Here is an 18,121-nt window from a genome sequence, read left to right as displayed (position 1 = left end):
GCAAAGATAAAACGTAACTTTATTCACCGACGTTTCGCCTGTTATTCAACAAGGCTTCCTCAAGGTAATGGTACAGCACACACTAACGCCAAAAAACGTGCCAACACGAAAAAGGGGATAACGCTAACACCGCTTGTAAAATCATGTGATGTATAAAAAATAGGCGGGAAAACTACAGTTACAGTAAGTTGTTATAGAGCACCGGGAAGTAAACGCACTGTTCCCTATCATTAACACAGCGATTGTTCTTGTGGATGTGGAGCGCTTCTAGGAAGAGGCGCTTGGTATGGTCCACCTCCTTTTCCAAAACCTTAGCCTTGTCAAAGGCGATCTGATGACCTTTTAAGGCAGCATGGTTGGCTAACGCTGTCTTATTTGCGTCTTTCGACGCAACGTCGCGGCGGTGCTCCTTAATTCTGGTTTTCAAGGCTCTTCCGGTTTCCCCGATGTAGATCTTAATTTTGTTACCAGGGTGCATTTAAAATTATTTATATATAGCGACTACCATTGGGCTTCCGTTAGGGTCGATTGGGTGTATATTGCCCATTTATTGTTGACGCATAATATTCGTAAACTTGTTTTGCGGAATAAAACTTTTCATTGACATAGTCCCTAAGGCGTTTAAAATCGTTGATCTAGTTATTTCTATGTCGTAACCTGTTTCCCATTTTTTTTTTAAATTCCAGTGGACAAATTTGGAAGACTTGCAAAGAAAAACTTCAGGGATAAATCTACGGAGGCAACAAGTCCTTTGTCCATGGAAATAATGAATGTGGTAAATTCCCATAATCGAGTGAAGAATGACCCGCGATTAAAAACATAAACAAAATAATCCATCTTTCTGATCCAAATTAACACACCCGAGCACAAAATGAAATGTAAAATCGAAACTTACATCATTGCATCGATAAAACGCCTACTTTCTTTTCTGCTTCATTCTAGTTTTAAAAGGATTCAGTGTGATCAAATCCGTCCAAAATTCAAGATACTTACAACTGTAAATCTTGTTCCTTGAAGAATGATGTTACAATCCGCATTTCACAGCATCAACCACATCTGTTCCATTTGGGGTAAGCACTAAATGATATGTTAAATCAACAAAAATGGTACACCATGTGTTACATCGCCACTTCTTTATGTCGAGTGATTATTTGCTACCTTTTACGTCAACGCCATATATCGCTGGTGTGTTTTCAATTTCTCTGTGTGTTTGACCACTAATTCTGCGCCTGTTTGTGTAGAAACTGCAGCACCTTCGGAATAAAGTTGATCTGTTTCTTTTGCCCGCCTGTTGCACTGTCGGGACGCAAGGAGTCACACCCACACGCCTGACTGCCAAGGGCAACACCATAACAGGCATGTCAACGGTAACCAAATAAAAAACATCGCAAATGGAACGGATGGCGTAGTAAACCAGTTAAGCTGGTACAGCCGGTGCAACGAACTCCAGTATTGGTCAAAGAGTGTAATGGCGAGCATTTCGCGGCGGGACAGAGGTTTGTCAGATAAGTCAACACTTAACCTAAAATCTAAATCGTGTCCAAACAGTCGTTTTGCAATGCTTTGGGCACCGATTCCATGTTTTGCTGTCTGGTTTGTTAACTTTGTCTATTTATACCCCTTGTCAACAAATTCGAAAATCCTCGACTGGTCAACGTAGAAGTTGATTGTTTCAGACGATGCGTGTTGATTTCAGATCAAAGAACTTGCTTTCTTTGACAGCCTGACGAACGCAAGAAAACCTAATCAGGATTTCTGACCAGGATTTGAATTGCGATGCGGTAAAAAATCATAGCGCAGTTCCATTTCCAAATCAGTGAGTCAGCTATACAGGAACAATGGGCTGTACTATTTTATCAGGTACATTTCCGTTTATAATGTCGTTAGTACCTAAAATTTTGTACCTATTTTCGAGGGGTGGGCAAACTTAACCAAGAGGCACTTGCAGAAACCTGTAACACCTGCGAGCTACAAAATCAGTTTGTGGTAGAATACGGTAAACTTCCATGCCTAGCAAGACTGCGCTCTTCGTTGCTACCGCTATAAATCGCATTGGTTTTATTCTGTGTATAATGTTCAGGCCATTCTCTGTCAATAGTGTTGTTTGGTCACAAAGAAACACATTGACAGGAAACAAAATTCCAATGTTCCAAACATGAGGTGACTAATGTTTATATTTTGGAAATTCATGTTATTAAAAAAGTCACAAAAACACTTACAGTGCATGTGACACGGTCATTTACTCGATTGTAAGCCGCCCTCGAATGCAAGCCGGCCTCGAATGCAAACCGCCCTCGATTGTAAGCCCCATGCGACGGTGTTAAAAAATATACAATTTTAAAAATTTAATTGAAAATGATTTATAAGATTAAAATAATTTACAATGAAAATAAAAAAAAATTGATAAAATTTCAGTAAAAATAATTTAAACAATAAAAATAAGAAACAGCTGGAAAAATAGGAGATTTTCTCAGGAATTAAAGCCGTATGTGTTCTTCACAAAACGAATAATCTTTTATTGAAAATGGGACAATGCAAACGTCTGCACAAAAATTTCGCAAATAAATAGGTGCAAATGTTGTAAAAAAAATTTGGGCATAATGTTGTGCGCTCTTCGTGTGAAGGGCTTGATGAAAATATTGTTTTATTTTGTTTAACATTTCGATTTAACCAAGCCATAAATGATCACAGCAAATTTAATGATGAAATAAAATTATAATGTTGTTTACTGCCTTGCAAATATTTTCCAATTGTTTTAATCCATAGTACTGTTCTTATCATTTGTAGAATTTTTATGTACATCCACAAACACACATTTAACACTAGAGCCTTTTTCATAACTTGAAGATGTGTCTAAGTTCACTTCGTTTGTATAAGAAAGTTCCAATTCTGTGTTACTTTCATCGCTCCAAGAACAATTATCGGAAAACCTAGTTTTAGTTTCAATTTGAGAAAAAGAATTATCACCAACTCTTGTTTTGGCGGAATTTGCATTAATTGAATATTGTTCCTGTTCAGACGTTTGCTGTTTTGCGTGGCCTCTGGGGTAATTGAAAGTAGATGAAACGTCTTTGGAATTATTTTTGTTGTGTTTCCAGACATATTCTGAATCACATTTGCTTCTAATTTCTGTGCTGTCATCAACCTTCAAAAAATACCCAACGTATACATGCTGACATTGCCGAGTGTTAAATCTAAAAAAGCCTTATAAATCAATTTAAATTAAAACACATACCTCAATAATGATTGGATTTGTAGCGGTTAATGAAGGTTCCCTTTCAGCAAAACTTTCGTCTTTGTACACAATGTTGTACACAGGTACGGTTTGGTCATCCACGTTTTGCAATGGGTACGGATATTCTTGTAGTTGGAGATTGCTAGATTTTGAGTTTCTTGGTCCAGTCGAATGATTGGATATCCATTCTGAGTATGACATTGACACCGGGGTAGTCATAACCTAAACGAGAACAATTTAAGGAAAGCAAACAAAACCGCCTAACCGAAACATGCATATGTAATATGTTTTTGGGTAGAATGGTCACCTTGTTCAATATATATATTTAATTGTGACCGCGTAGAAGAGGCCTCCATTGCAAAAAATAACAAACCAAAACGTGATGAAATTTTAAATACTTTAAGAAGCATTTTGCGCTCGATGTTTACCTTTGATGGATAGCCTACTTCGTTTTTATCACTACAACAGCTGTAGACCATAGCTTCGTACAACCTGTAAATGCTATGAACATCCTAGTTGGGACCGTCAGGACTAAATTGTTACCCACAATTCAAAATAAAGTGTGCTGACGAAAAGGTGCAACATAGTTTGAATTTAAAATCATAGAAAGCATAGAGGGCAATTTATGATAGTTGTTTTCGACCACATAGGGATTAAACAAAGAGTCCCAGGGGTCATTAAAGAGCAATCTTAAACACGTGTGAACGTTTTTAAAGAGTATCCATAATAGCCTATGGCATGCAAATCTTTTCAAGTTTATTGGGGTTTCTGAAAAAAATTACAGGCATAGAAAAGTAACCTACATGATAATATGTTGGGGTGGCCCGCTGGGTTATTAGGTACACACTCGACAATTTTGTTCACGCAACTACGAGTCAAGATTGTTGTAAAATGACAGTTTACGTCAAGCGCCTAATTGTTCTTGTTTTGTTTAATACCGTTGAAATTTCTGTATCCCTTCTACACAAAAGCGACATTCAAGAAGAGGTAAATTTTTGTCACAAAGCAAAAAGATAGTGCTCACATTTGCATTTTACAATTAAACTGCTACCTTTCATTGTGACGAAATAAAAGTTATTAGGTAAGATGGTAACGTTTTGTTGATTTATTAAGCACAACACCTAAAATGCGAAGTGGCACTATATGTTGTTTATGTCGTTTCACTTAGTTAATTTAAAACAAAAACATTTTGTTATTTTCTGAATTGGAGATGACCATGTATCATTCTTATGTTTATGAACTAAAATACCAAAAGTAAAAAAAGAAAGTGCCCGAATTGCTAATAAATATTAAAAAAATTTTAACTTTATTATTCTAATCCTTCCTTCCAGAAGGAAATGCAGAAGACATCTTACCTCAGTCCATTAGATCAGCACAGACTATCAACTACGTTTGAAACCCATCGCAAATTTTTAGAAACTGGAAATTTTGCTGCATAAAGTTGATAGACTGTTTTGATCTAATGGACTGAGGTATGTCTTCTGCATTTCCTCCTGAAAAGAAGGATATTCGTGTAAGTCAATGAATAAATAAAACTAATACATCTTTTAAAAAAGGTTAATCTATCTTCATCCTTCAGAGGATGGTTATATGAAAGACAATTTTATGAAACTAAGGTTACTTTTTACTACAGTAGTAAACATTCATATACTTCTTCTGGTGGTGTGTTTCGCCCTGTTTGTGACCGTCCAATAAAAATCCCTCCGACCACCACAGCCAACATAATTCCACCAATCGCAAAACCAATTATAAGCGGTGCCTGTGCAGGAATATAAATTAGTGTTATCATCCAAAACATTTTTGCGTATAGCCTACTTACGATCAGTAGTTACAGAAATGAAACCATGATATAAGTTATTACATATGTCGGAGGCGAATGAGTTTCTTTAATAATGCAGTTGGTTGAATTATAAACTTTTTTTATTTTTTTATTTTTTTTATTAAAATACGATTGGTCAATCGTTTTCTAGACAAAATCATAATAATTTAAAATCTGCTACTTCCTGAAACAAAATGAGTGATGCTTTATCGGTGACATTTATAAGTTTAACTCATAATATCGAAGCGACTTAAAAACATAGGCTACGTAACTTGGGAAATCTAACAGATAAACTCAGATATAAAAACTATTTTATTCTGATAAAAACTATAAAGTTGCTTATAACTTGTTTTATTTGTCACACAAAAAATAAACTATATCGTCAAAATGCAAATTTTAGTCTCGTGTAATTGACTGTTTTTATACCTGCAATACTCAGTCACGCGACTGGCGATTGCCATACATTATGCCAAATTCATTTATAGCGCACTAAGACCAAATTGAGCTATAAATCTTTGAGTATTTTTTTACTCTTTATTGTGTATGAATTTCCCAAATAACTCTCTCAAAGTACTAAACAAATTTTAGTTCAAGTATGCATTTGTGTTACTGGTCAGATAGCTTTCTGAACTTCTTTAGTTACTTTACCTGGGTGGTAGGAATATCTTGGCCTGTACCTTCATTCGTTGATCCTCCGAAACTGCGTTCTGAATGAAGTCAAACTTAGTATCAATGAGATAGACTGCATAATGTCTTTTTGTTGTATAAACAATTAACCTTTGCACTTCTTGGTAAAATAATCCTTTCTTGACAAGCTATCCGGAGCGGTGCATGATAAATTTGCAGACAAACCTCCATTGCATTCGTATTTGTTGCAGATATTGTCAGCAAACGTTTCACTTCGGGGTGCCAATATCTTTCTTCCGTTTGGTGTACAGTTATGGCACACGAAACCGAAGATATCGTATTTAACCCTTATTTCCGCGTTTGCAGAATTTTTGAAATATTTGAAGGTGCATGTTTGTATGCATTGTAAATTATAAATTCTGGTGGCAGCCTTGGCCATACCACCGGCGGGATACAAAGCAAATATTGTGTAAGCCACAAACAAGACATAAATCATCGTCCAGCTGCCAAACAAATGTGAAATATTATGTCTATCATGCAAGAACAAGCTTTGTAACTATTCAGTTAAAACCTGGCTACACAATTTTCTGCCTAATAACTCTAACCTTTAGTACTAATGCTCTTGCAATCTTGCAATAAACGAAGCTACGCAGTCGACACACAGTCTGATCTGACGTATGCGCATATCTACTTCCGCTAAACGCGTGTACTACTAGTAAGCGGAAGATGACGCGCCCAGTCTTTGCACAGACAAAACGTTTGACTTGACGTCATTTGTTTATCATCAATGTAGGCTATACAGCTTTGAGAAAAATTTTCCTTTTATTGAAATATGCTTTAAAGTGTGACGGCTATTTTGAAATACAGTTTTGTTTAATATAAGAAATGGAAACGATTTTCATTTCACATAAACTGATGGAGAACGAGGAAAACCATCATAGTTATTGCAGTCCATGAAAGTGGTCATTTGAAACCGGCAAAAGCTGAACAATGTGGCAGAAAGACTATGTGAAGATACAAAACGTCACACGTGATCACCACCTTCGCAAAAATTAATTTTATGCGTTGCAAATTGGAATTACTTCGGACAGGGATATTTTACTGATTCTTTTATTCCAAAAAGTTGAACAACATTAGAAAAAATCGGACACACATAAGATTGGTAAACAAAAAGGATGTCTTTTCTCTTACCAGTCACTTACAATATATTATAATCGTGCAGTATATGCCGGTAAATAAAGTATCCATATCAAAAACGTCATTCAACGCTATCCAAAAAATTAAGTGACGTCATAACAAGGGTTATATTTACAAAACACTTCCTATTCAATGTTGGTTGGACACAAAAAGGTCGTAAACGTTTGGCTTACATCAACGAACACAAGCGCTTGATGCGTTGATAAAACAATTTGTAAATCTAGGCGGATAATTAGGTTGGTTTAAATCATTGAGCTTAACATATCTTTTTAGGTCTATCTATTTAGGCTACATTGTACAGCCTAGACCTCAGCTTGTTGGTGTATTTGAAATGAAGGAGTAAATACGCCAACTTGTATTTACCAGAGGCTTGCTGTTACTATATCCTATGTTGTCAACACGTGGACCTGTTAACTTTAAACATTTTGTCCTTGTGCGTGGGATAAACAGTTTTCTGCATTTGTGTATTATCTGGTCAGGTTCATTCTTTAGGACGCATATTGGTATTTCTTTGAAAAAAAGTTTTGGTGCTGGCAAATGCCCACCGTGTAGACCTTTTTCACAATAGAAATTTTACGTCACAAAGCAAACCAGTGATGCATAGGGCTCAATTTTTCGGTTGAATGAGCGCACATGCGTGTGCTGTTGTCATGGCGAATTTTGGGGTGTTTGGGGGCAGTTTTAGAGGGGTTTGGGGCTATTTCAATCAGGTAGTAACTTGCTGGTGGGTGCATCTGAAAATTATGGTGAAAATGGAGCACAAAATTCAGGCTGTATTTGTGGAAAAATGAATCATTTAAGTGGCCGATCATTCTTGATTTTAGGAAAGATCCATCCTATATCTACAAATTTTGATCAAAATTAGTCACTTTGCCCCTCTGGTTTTAGGTCCCTATGTAAGTCACAAGACCCATCGACTGTCATTGGGAAACAAGCGGAAAAGTTGCTAGATGCATTACAGCTGAGGGCCTTGAAAAGGATTTCTCCAGTTTAATACCCATATAGGTCTTACAAAACATGTGAAAACAAAAAGAATAATTCCAAAATGTGTATTTAAATTCACAAAACTGCAAGTGCAAAAGTATAAAAATTACAGTGCAAAACGACATGATTAATTCACAAACTACATCCAGTTTGTAATTTAAACAACAAAACTTTTCCATGTGAATATTTACAGTGTATTGTGCAAACATAAGCAACAAATTATACTGCTTTTTTGGCAGCTGAGCGAGGCCGTGAACGAGCAGATGTAGGTCTTCTTGGTGACATACTAACTTTTACTCCAAGTCTACTTAAAACGGATGCAGATGTTGCATTAATATCCTAAAATGGTTTGAACAAAACTTAGCATAAAAGTACAAAATTAAAATCATAACTCTTCCAACAATTCCAAAAAAGTACCTCGTTACCATAAAATTCCTTGTGAATATTCTGAAGTATTCCAACAAGTTTAAGGCTTGGAGAATTTAAATCATTCAATATGTCATCTAACAAAGAGTAGAAATTACCACTAAAAATATATTTTTGTTTACTAGGGCTCACCATATTCTGAGAGTTCAAGAAGAAGGGTACAAAAGCTTTCAGCTATATCAACCTCACTTTTGTAAAGCCCAAAAGCTTGTGTTATAACTTGGAGTCCAGCTACATCCCCGCTCGGTGATAAGACCTTGTAAGCACACTCCTCTTAAAAAATACAGCTGTTGATAGTGTGTTAAGTGTTGCTTTCATAAAAGAATAACTTAAATTTCTACAAGACTATCACATCACAACTAATGTTGGTGACTATGTATTAGCACCACTGTTGACATACCACCACATGTAACAATGCTGGCCAAAGCCATAAGGGCACTTTTGATAACTTTCATGTGAGACAAATGAATTTGAAGGGATTCTATAATCATGGAAATTGCAACTTCTGATAGCAAATCCACATTATCATCTGAAAAGTATTAAAACAAATATACTTCACACTATAAACTTTAAAGAAAATAACCTTCTAATGACAGGGACCATATTGCAGAACAAGATGCCTCTATTACTTGAGGATTACTGCTATGTGTTTCCATTGCATTGCATACATCTTGAAGACCCTTTTCCTCTGTTACTATTTTTGCATTAAGTTCTGCAAAACGAATATTATCAACAGCCTTTATGATTCAACAAATTTTTCCATTTTTTTTAATATTTTTATCAAGCTCATAAGAATTTTGTTCATCTATCTACAAGTCACCTAATAGACCTTTGAAATTTATGTCATTCTATTGGGGGTAGGGGTGGCAAGCAATATAAATGATCTCTCCTACTAAAGTGTCGCCTGGAAGAACACACTAGACATGCTAAAAATACTAAGTTATGCAAAATTGTACGCTTACAGCCCATTTTTTTTTTGAAATTCAACGTTACATCCTGTTTTTTTATGGGACACATATCTTTTATGTTGTGTAAGAGTCTGCTTTTTTCTGGTGTATTGGCCCTTATGGTGGCCAGCCATCCATCTGTCACACTTAATGAAGTACAGAATGCTTTGCACAATCTCATCTTATACCTTTTTTTTAAAAGATCGGTCTGTCTCGAAAAGTGCTAATGTACAAGAAAAGTTCGTTTTGGTTAATAGATACAGTTTTCTTGCAATGAAAAAAATGCATAATGCTGGGGTTATTCCATAATGTAAATCATGTAAAATTTTAATTTTTTTGAAAATGATTACTTTTCGTGTAATAATATTCAATTCCTTTCTAAAGAAATAACTAAAAGATTTTTTCAAAGAGTGGTGAGCTCAAGATTTTGATAAACAATCAAAAATAATGATAAACAACCAAAAAAGTTCAAGTAACACTGTTTTAAAGGAAAACCATAATGATAAAATAAAATACACACAAACGTTGGATAGTACATGATTTAAGGTTTAAATGATAAAGGAGGATTCAGAAATATTTTAGCAATTTGCAGAGTATAAACTAATTTCTGAAGGATACCAACATCTTACAAAATTGTGAGCTTGGGTGTTTAGTGCCTGATTATTGCTCTCAGAAAATTGCAAATTTAAGGCGAAAGGGTTTAACAGAAGGCCAACAGCTCAGTAATTACAGATTTTGATAATTAATATTATTACATACCATTGACAGAGAGACTCCATAAAACACCACAACAACTTGCACATATATCAGCATGGGTGTCATACTGTCTCATTACAGATAAAATGTCCTGAACACCACCAGCTTGTCCAATACATTCTGCTGCATTTTCTGAAAGCAAGCCAATTCATAAGAATAAAAAGCAATCTGCAATAAGTTATACCATCTGCAGATAATGCCATAATCAAGGAGCATGCTGTGTGTTGGAATTCTTTGCTGTTTGGGTGAGACCTCATTGCCACCAAAATAGGTTTGATCATATTTTGGGTGTAAAAAATATCAATCACACCTCCATCATTTTCAATTAAATGCAAAAGTATCTAAAACAACATTCCATGAAACTATTATACATTATTTGTATAGACAAAGATGTTTTTGTTCTGCAATTAGCCAAGCAACCGTAACAGACAATTTGGTTAAGGCTGTATCTCTTTGTCATACTTACTTTACATCCGCTTAATTGAATTTCACTACAGTCCATGTGTGTTTCCATAATTTGAATTAGCTGTTTTTTCATTGCTTGATTCAAAGTAAAACCTGAATAAAAACAACATTTGAGCAAACTAATTGCCAACTGAAAGGCAGAATATTTATTTCAAGAAAAAACTTTGGTGCCTTACAAAAGTCTTTTTCTTCAGTTTTTTTCTCAAGATATTGAAATGCCTGCTTTTGAGCAAGTTGATTGAGTTGGTTTTTGTTCATGTATGAAAAAATTACTTTGCTGCTTTTTCCTTTTGGAAATAAATCTATGACACAAATTATACTGTAATCTATAAAGATAAAAAGCAATGAAAAACATTTTGTTTACTACCTTGGGGTGCTGAGTGAATGGTTTTTTTCTCTACAAGTTTTGAGTGTGGGTCCAACAAAAGGCATTCTTTCACATAGGGAAAAGCAATTAGCTCACTGCAACAGACAATAAAAAGAAGTCAAAACAAGCTAAAATTTGAAATGATTTGTGAGAGAAAAATATCATGCATTACCAAGCAGGCAATTTAGATACACACAAATCAATAACTTAAGCGGGCAAATTGAACAACTTTTTATTGCAAAAGCTTCTTTTTAACACAAAAGAATGTACCATTTCTAAAGGACGCATATTGGTATTTCTATGAAAATTAATTTCTGTGGCGGGACGCCCACCGTGTAGACCTTTGTCACAATAGAAGAGGAACGTCACAAAGCAAACCAGTGATGTATAGGGCTCAATTTTTCGGTTGAATGAGTGCACATGCGTGTGCTATTGTCATGGCGAATTTTAGGGTGTTTGGGGCAGTTTTAGTGGGGTTTCGGGCTATTTCCATCAGGTAGTTACTTGCTGGTGGGTGCTGCTAAAAATTAGGGTGAAAATGGAGCACAAAATTCAGGCTGTATTTGTGGAAAAATGAATCGTTTAAGTGGACGATCATTTGTGATTTTATGAAAGATCCATCGCAGATCTACAAATTTTTGTCAAAATTAGTCACTAGAGAAATGGTTTAGCCATCCCCTGTGGGCTTTTTACCCCCAGGTAAGTTAATATTTTGAAAAAAAAAGCAAAAAAAAATTGGAACTTTTGCAGAAAAATGAATCGTTCAACTACCCAGCTGACACTGGTTGTTGCAACGTCAGTCTCGCAGTATGATATGCCAACAGGTAGTGATTGGTTGTGTTGTAGACCAATCTCGTGCGTTCATTGTTAACGCCGCCATTTTGTCTAATATGCCTCATGCAATGAAATTCAAACACAGTTTTTCGATACTTGATGATGTCATAGTAACAAATTATGATGTCATAATATAGCCCCCCTGGAAAAATGAAAACTAGGCACCTATGTATACAATCATGTGTGTGGAAGCACCCCTTCTTATGTAAAGCCAATATCCCCCAAGTTTATGACTAGTATGACTATTTACACTGCTGTTGGCCTTTGTTGAAAATTTCTTCTTAACATTGTTCGAATTAACTGGCAGAGATGAGCTGAATAGTTGTGGTTTGCCAACTCAGTTAATATATCCTCCAAGCACTGTGGATTTTGTTTAATTTCAAACAATGTGCTTGAGATTTGGACTGGCTGCAAAATATGAATTACATTAGAAAATTTTGAAACTGATGTTATGTTGCAAAAAGTACAACTAGATTCTAGAACCTACATCCAAAAAAGAACAAGTTGCAAGCTCTAGAAGAATGCAACCCAATGACCACACATCACTTCTTTCATCATATGGTCTTTCCATCACTTCTGGTGCCATCCAGTTCATTGAACCTGTTTAAACACATCAGCTACATGAACTATTTTATTGTGTCAAGTGGGTATTTCGTGAAGCTAAAATTACAAATATTTATTAGCCATGTAAAACACAAATAAAGATCAACAACCATGCACAAAATTCTACCCCAATGCTTATGTATGACAATTAAAAAATAATCCAACACACTGACCAACTGTAGTTCTGGTTCTTGTGCGAGCATCTCCCATAACAGTTGCCACACCAAAATCTCCAATACTAATACTCAAGTTTTTTGTCATAAAAATGTTGCTTGGCTTTAAATCCCTGTGGATTACCTTTTTATTATGAACAAAAACCAGTGCTTCCACCATTTGTCCCAGCCACTTCTTCAAAATCTAAAAACAGTTTAAGTAACATATGTACTTACAACAAATTGTATTTTCTTCTGGAAATTAATTATCATAAATAAAGGAAAGTGTAGTAATGATTTCATGATGCAAAATATGTCATATATACCTGTCTATTGCATCAAACACATCAAAGTGAAGTAATTCTGCACATTGATTAATAATTCAAATCAAATATTTATCCCCAAAAAATTAACCAGTTAGAGATGAATAAGAGATTATTGATTTTAAACCAAATATTTCAAATGCTCATATGGTATTACTGAGCTAGAGTTATTGATCACTACAAGTTGTTTTCACATCTTAATGATTTTTTTTTCCTTATTCATGATTTAATTGTGGAACAGTGAAATTTTCCCTCGCATTACATTTATTTGGTATTTCTAAAATGAGGTATTACAATATATTCCTCATATACACCAGCTTATATTAAACAATATTTTCTTGTACATATAGTTACATTGCCTAGTTAACTTGCTGTGATTAATTTCCTTTAACGATACACACTGTTAAATTTTCACCACTTGCCAGTTGTCCAAAATGTAGTAGTGTGTGATAAAGCAAACTGTACCCAACTTTCAGGTCCAATACTCTGTGCTAACAAACCTATGCATATTTCCATTGTATAAACTAAAGTGGTAATAATTGGTTTACATACCATTTCATCAATATTTTCCTGTTTAACTCGCTTGGTCTTTAAAACTTTAGCAAGATCACCCATTTCATAATAATTCATAACAATGCAAACAAACATTGCACACTCTTCTCTATCCCATGTAACAAAAAATTCTTTGTATCCACACACATACTGATGCCGCAGTTCCTGAAGTGCCATTGCCTAATCAAAAGATAATCCATAAAGCTTCAAGCAACAATCACAAATAAGTTTTTTGGAAACTTTTCCAAAACTAGATAAATTTGTGATTTATATGATAGTTTCAAAAATGTATAACACTACTTTTTTCTTGATGTATTTTGATTAATCTAACAAATTGTTTTGCATGTGCCAATTAGACGTCTCCTTTGAAAGCTTTGATACTAGTTAAACAAAACAAACAAAAACTATGCAAACCTCTTTGAATGCTTTGTTGGCTTCACCTTCATCATTACACTCAACCTTTTTTAGAACATATTTTAAGTTATCATCTTTGTGTTCAACAAGATATACAGAGCCTTGGGCACCTTTACCCAACCGTTGCAATAGCTGTAAACAATTTAAAGGAAGAACAAATCAGTTGCAGATAACCATTGTGACAAAGTTCATTGATATTTTTTCTGAATGTATTTCAACAAAAGTTTGCAGATATGTTTTGAATAGCAAAACTTTTAGCAACAACTTAAATCACAACGACAGTGTCATCTTCTATTCAACCAATTTACTTCTTCTCATTGTGAAACCATATATCTAAAAAATTGCATTTAGTAACAATTTGTCGATAGATGAATGACCTACCTTATAGTTTTCCATGTTTTTTTTAAAATTCAATGCAAAAAATGAACCTACATTACGGATATATAGCTCTTTTGAGAAATAAGAATTGGTTGACAATAAAAACCTTGGCTAGGGCAATAAAAATTAAACCAAAGAGACAAAAACAAGCTTCTGCGAAATTGTTGACACCACTAAGCTTCTCTACATTGTGACTTTAGTGTCATCAACATATTTGCAATAATTGATTGATCAAAAAACGTTTCAGGGATGTATCGGACCAAATTTAAATACATTGTGCACATGTGCACACCATTAGAAAGAATCATGTTCCTTATCACAAAAAATTCTGATTTTCTTTCCTTTTCATAGGTAAAAGGGTTTTTAGATTTTTAAACAATCCACAATTCACCCTCTTGTTTCACTTGCCTCTTGACACACACGGTACTTGTAAGTATTTTACATGTGCGAGATTGAAAAGGTTGTTAATTGCACGTATCATAACCTTTTTTGTATGTTTATGCATTAGCTAATTGTTTTGCGTGGATTATTAGTAAATTTTCGCAAAACTCAAAAATTTTTCCAATCTAATATAGGTATATGCACCAGATTGGAAAGTTTGTTTTATGGGCGGAGGATTTTGTTTCGGCGATCGTTAATTGCGCGGACGTTCGCAACGTTTTTTCGTATGTTAATGCATTAGCTAATTAATATTGCGCGGATTAACGGCAAATTTTCCCAAAAGTGCGACATTTTTTCCAATCTGGTATATGCATAGCCTCTTTCCATTTTTGTAACTGTATAACAAACATTAGCAATTTTAACACAATTTCATATTGAACAATTAATGATTCGATTTGGACACCATAACTATTTTCCAAAAAATGACATGCAATAGGCTACAAAATAATGCTATCAACTTTAGTTTGTTTTTGGTGGTGTACGTTTATAGTAAAAAAGTCTTTCGAAATACACAATTTCCAGTAGAGCCTTTTTGAAAACGACTGCCCCAAAATAAAAGATTAAAAGTGGCTATAAAACTTGAATACACTATCTGACGTAACGCCTTAAGCATACATCGAACAAATCGGAAAACAACAATAGCGTCCTTGGTAATGCGACATGCCTGACTGATTTTGTGAAAGTTTTGCATTTCTGACCACCCTCATTCGGACCAAAGTGATTTCTATGACTCTGATTCGGACCAGACCAATGATCTCTATCAAACAATATCTCTGTTTAATAGAGATCAGTGGACCAGACAGAGGGATGTTGACAAAAAAAATCGCCAATTAACGAAAGTTTGAGCGCGGGTTACTCAGCCACCCTACGAGGTAGCAGCATGATTTTTTCCACGTAAAAGTTTATGGGCTGACCAGAGACTACAAGTAGACACGTACCAACGGCAAATAATCTTATTGCTCTGGCAATACACGACGTATGAAGTTAAAACATTGCAAACGTGTTGAACATAATAAACTTGATTTTTGAAAATTCAAATGAGATATAAAATTATTCTTATTCTAAAAAATAAAAGTGCCATGAGAAAACATTCAGATTGGTTCCGCTTGAATGCACCTGGTACCTTCGCGGCAGTTTCAATAAAAATGCATGGGAAAAAGTACCAGAGGGATGTTAGTTGACAAAAAAAAAATCGCCAGTTAACAAAAGTTTGAACGCGCGTTACTCGGCCACCTTACGAGGTAGCGACATGATATGTGTACACGATATACTTCATAGGCTGAAGTTTGTAACGATACCAAAATTATTAAAAATAACATATTCATATTCGGTTATGAATATGATATGCGTATTATGACATAAGTTGCGAAAACAAGATTCGCTGGCAAAAATTTTGAAGCAGAGCATTCTACGCGCTTAACCCTTTCAAACGATATTAAAATATTTGAAAAATTCGATAGGGGAAGTGAAGAAATATGAATTCATATTTTACAAACATGAAAAAACGGTGGTCCGATGTACACTTTCGTCGATAAAACCTTGCACAAACTTTGGCCCTAGCTGGTTAAAAAAAATTAAAAAAAAAAAATTTTATACTATGAACATATAACAAGGTTAGTTTTCATAGTAATCGTTGAATTTCGCATAGCATCCTCAGCCGAATTGGTTCAAGTTTGATTTCATTCGCTAGTAATATGGTATAAGATTGTTTGTTTACAAGAAGAACTTGCGACTCGGTTTGTACGAACATTTATCGGCGAAGGTATGGCGCTTATGCATATGGCTTGACGGCTTAAAAGAGCGGCAGGCGACAGTCGGGTTGGAGTGAGTTATCATTGAATTTCGCATAGCATCCTTGAATTTCGCAGCCGAATTTGTTAAAGTTTAATTTTATTCAATAGTAATATAGTAAGATTGTTTATGCAAAAGAAGAACAATCTTATTGAAAGAGGGATCATAACTATGAAAAAAGTTATGAAAGAAAAGGCGATATTTTCTCATGTTTTCGAAACATAAATTCATATTTCCACACTTTTCCAATCAAATTTTTTAAATATTTTAATATCCTTCTAAAGAGTTAAGTGTGTAGAATGCTTTGCCTAAACATTTCACTGGGCGAATCTCTCTTTCGCAACTTATGACATAATACGCATATGATATTCATAACCGATTATGAATATATTTTTTTTATAATTTAGATATCGTTAGAAAGGTCAGCCTATGAACTTTTACGTGTAAAAATGCTTGTACCTCGTAGGGCGGCCGAGTAACCCGCGTTCAAAGTTTGTGTACCAGGAAAGTTTATTCGTATTCGTGTGATTTGCAGCCTTTCTAATGTAGTTTTGGGCGTTGGTACAACTACAAGAATACTTCTGCAAACATATTAGGACAAAATATCTGTCGTCAAGCAGATATACAGAGCAGAGGTAGCGATTGCATGCGACACTTTTTTGTCATAACGAATACCGAAGTGTACCGAAAATTCATACCAGTCATAATAATGTCTTTTGTTGTTATTTTAACTTCACGAATAGTGTGTAAGCATTATTAGCCATATGTAATTGCATGCGTTTTTAACTGCCTTGTAAACAACATGTGGGACTCATGAAAAGAACTAACTTAGGAGGAAATTGACGAAGCGTTCACTCTGGTAGAGCAACAACATATAGTGTGCAGTGTCGCAGGTTGTCAAGTTCAGTTCACCACTTGCAAGGCAAGGAAAACGCACTTCAGACAAATTCGTTCAATATAAAGGGGTATTTCACCACCCACAGACGAGGAAATAAATACATAAAAATGACTGAAAAGCACACAAAACTGGAATACCAATTTACCATTACTACTTTTATGGGCTAAAACGGACCCGGCCGGATATTGACCAATTTTCAATACCCGGACCCGGCCGGGTAATACACTTGATTTTACCGGATAGTTGGGAAAGCATTTTTGTCCCAAAAACGGACCAACATTCGCAAATTACTCGTTTTGGGGACCCGGTCAAAAATTAAACTCCAAACTAACTGGGTATGTAATTTTTTGTGACTTTATTTTAAGGGTTTTGGTTCATCAAACAAAAAACGCTTGTTTGTCACAAATAAAACTTTTGTCTGTGAACAAAATACTGGTAAAGATTAGCGAACAGTAAAGATTGCATTAAGTTACGAGCAACAAAGTTAAGGTTTAGTTCGATGGCGCTAAATACGTAAGGGACCTATAAAATTGCACCCAACGCTGTACCACATCCAAAGACGATGGAAACTCCAATGATATGTAAAATACCAATAATTCTACTTTATCTTGATTTTAAAGCAACTATTGCAGTTTTGGTGGTGTTTGAGGTTGTCTGCAAAATGAAAAGGATTGCTTTAGATTTTCCTTGCGGGGTTTGCAAGAAGAGTTGCGCACAAAGTTCTATTTTATGTGACGTTTGTGTCAGCTGGTTCCCCGCACGTTGTGAAAAATTGACAGACGAGGCAATGGACTGTTTAACCAAATTAACTGGGGAATCTTATGTCACCGTTGTAGATGCAACAAAGAAGGCAAATTTACCTTCTCGAAATGTTTCGTCTTAAATGTAACCACATGAAGTACATAAAAATGT

General features: G+C 35.0%; 2 protein-coding genes across 3 annotated transcripts; both read right to left on the bottom strand.

Annotated features, from left to right (window-relative positions):
- Window positions 1–2,456: 2,456 nt before the first annotated feature.
- Window positions 2,457–6,180, bottom strand: LOC145903360 (uncharacterized). Its single transcript, XM_082991438.1, has 5 exons — window positions 5,832–6,180; window positions 5,703–5,761; window positions 4,887–4,994; window positions 3,236–3,457; window positions 2,457–3,145 (listed from the first exon to the last, which is right to left on the bottom strand). Exons 1-5 carry the CDS (start codon window positions 6,175–6,177, stop codon window positions 2,756–2,758), a joined length of 1,125 nt encoding a protein of 374 aa, XP_082847564.1. The 5' UTR covers window positions 6,178–6,180; the 3' UTR covers window positions 2,457–2,755.
- A 1,737-nt stretch (window positions 6,181–7,917) lies between these two features.
- Window positions 7,918–14,200, bottom strand: LOC145901799 (serine/threonine kinase-like domain-containing protein STKLD1). Of its 2 annotated transcripts, XM_082989595.1 has the most exons (16): window positions 14,083–14,200; window positions 13,702–13,833; window positions 13,288–13,467; window positions 12,434–12,617; window positions 12,145–12,257; window positions 11,908–12,065; window positions 10,824–10,918; window positions 10,633–10,758; window positions 10,458–10,549; window positions 10,176–10,332; window positions 9,995–10,123; window positions 8,872–9,000; window positions 8,689–8,817; window positions 8,421–8,561; window positions 8,280–8,365; window positions 7,918–8,201 (listed from the first exon to the last, which is right to left on the bottom strand). In XM_082989595.1, exons 1-16 carry the CDS (start codon window positions 14,095–14,097, stop codon window positions 8,082–8,084), a joined length of 1,986 nt encoding a protein of 661 aa, XP_082845721.1. In that variant the 5' UTR covers window positions 14,098–14,200; the 3' UTR covers window positions 7,918–8,081. The 2 variants fall into 2 exon arrangements, with proteins under 2 accessions (XP_082845721.1, XP_082845722.1); XM_082989596.1 differs by lacking the exons at window positions 13,702–13,833; window positions 14,083–14,200 and adding an exon at window positions 13,158–13,235 and having other exon boundaries at window positions 13,288–13,348.
- Between the last annotated feature and the right edge of the window lie 3,921 nt (window positions 14,201–18,121).

Source organism: Ascidia mentula, chromosome 5 (assembly GCF_947561715.1).
Source record: "Ascidia mentula chromosome 5, kaAscMent1.1, whole genome shotgun sequence".
Classification (NCBI taxonomy): Eukaryota; Metazoa; Chordata; class Ascidiacea; order Phlebobranchia; family Ascidiidae; genus Ascidia; species Ascidia mentula.
The sequence above is the reverse complement of the archived record's forward strand: the minus strand, read 5'-3'. Positions and strand labels throughout refer to the sequence as shown.

Bases quoted from the DNA above. Each gene is read 5' to 3' on its own strand.
- LOC145901799 (XM_082989595.1), bottom strand. The intron at 13,468-13,701 runs GTTTGCATAGTT...TCTTTTGATTAG, and splicing joins CCAACAAAGCATTCAAAGAG to GCAATGGCACTTCAGGAACT. The intron at 8,202-8,279 runs GTACTTTTTTGG...AAACCATTTTAG, and splicing joins AGGAATTTTATGGTAACGAG to GATATTAATGCAACATCTGC.
- LOC145903360 (XM_082991438.1), bottom strand. From the start codon at position 6,177: ATGATTTATGTCTTGTTTGTGGCTTACACAATATTTGCTTTGTATCCC. The intron at 5,762-5,831 runs GTTAATTGTTTA...GACTTCATTCAG, and splicing joins TTTTACCAAGAAGTGCAAAG to AACGCAGTTTCGGAGGATCA. The intron at 3,458-4,886 runs GTATATGAATGT...GTTCTCGTTTAG, and splicing joins GAAACACACCACCAGAAGAA to GTTATGACTACCCCGGTGTC.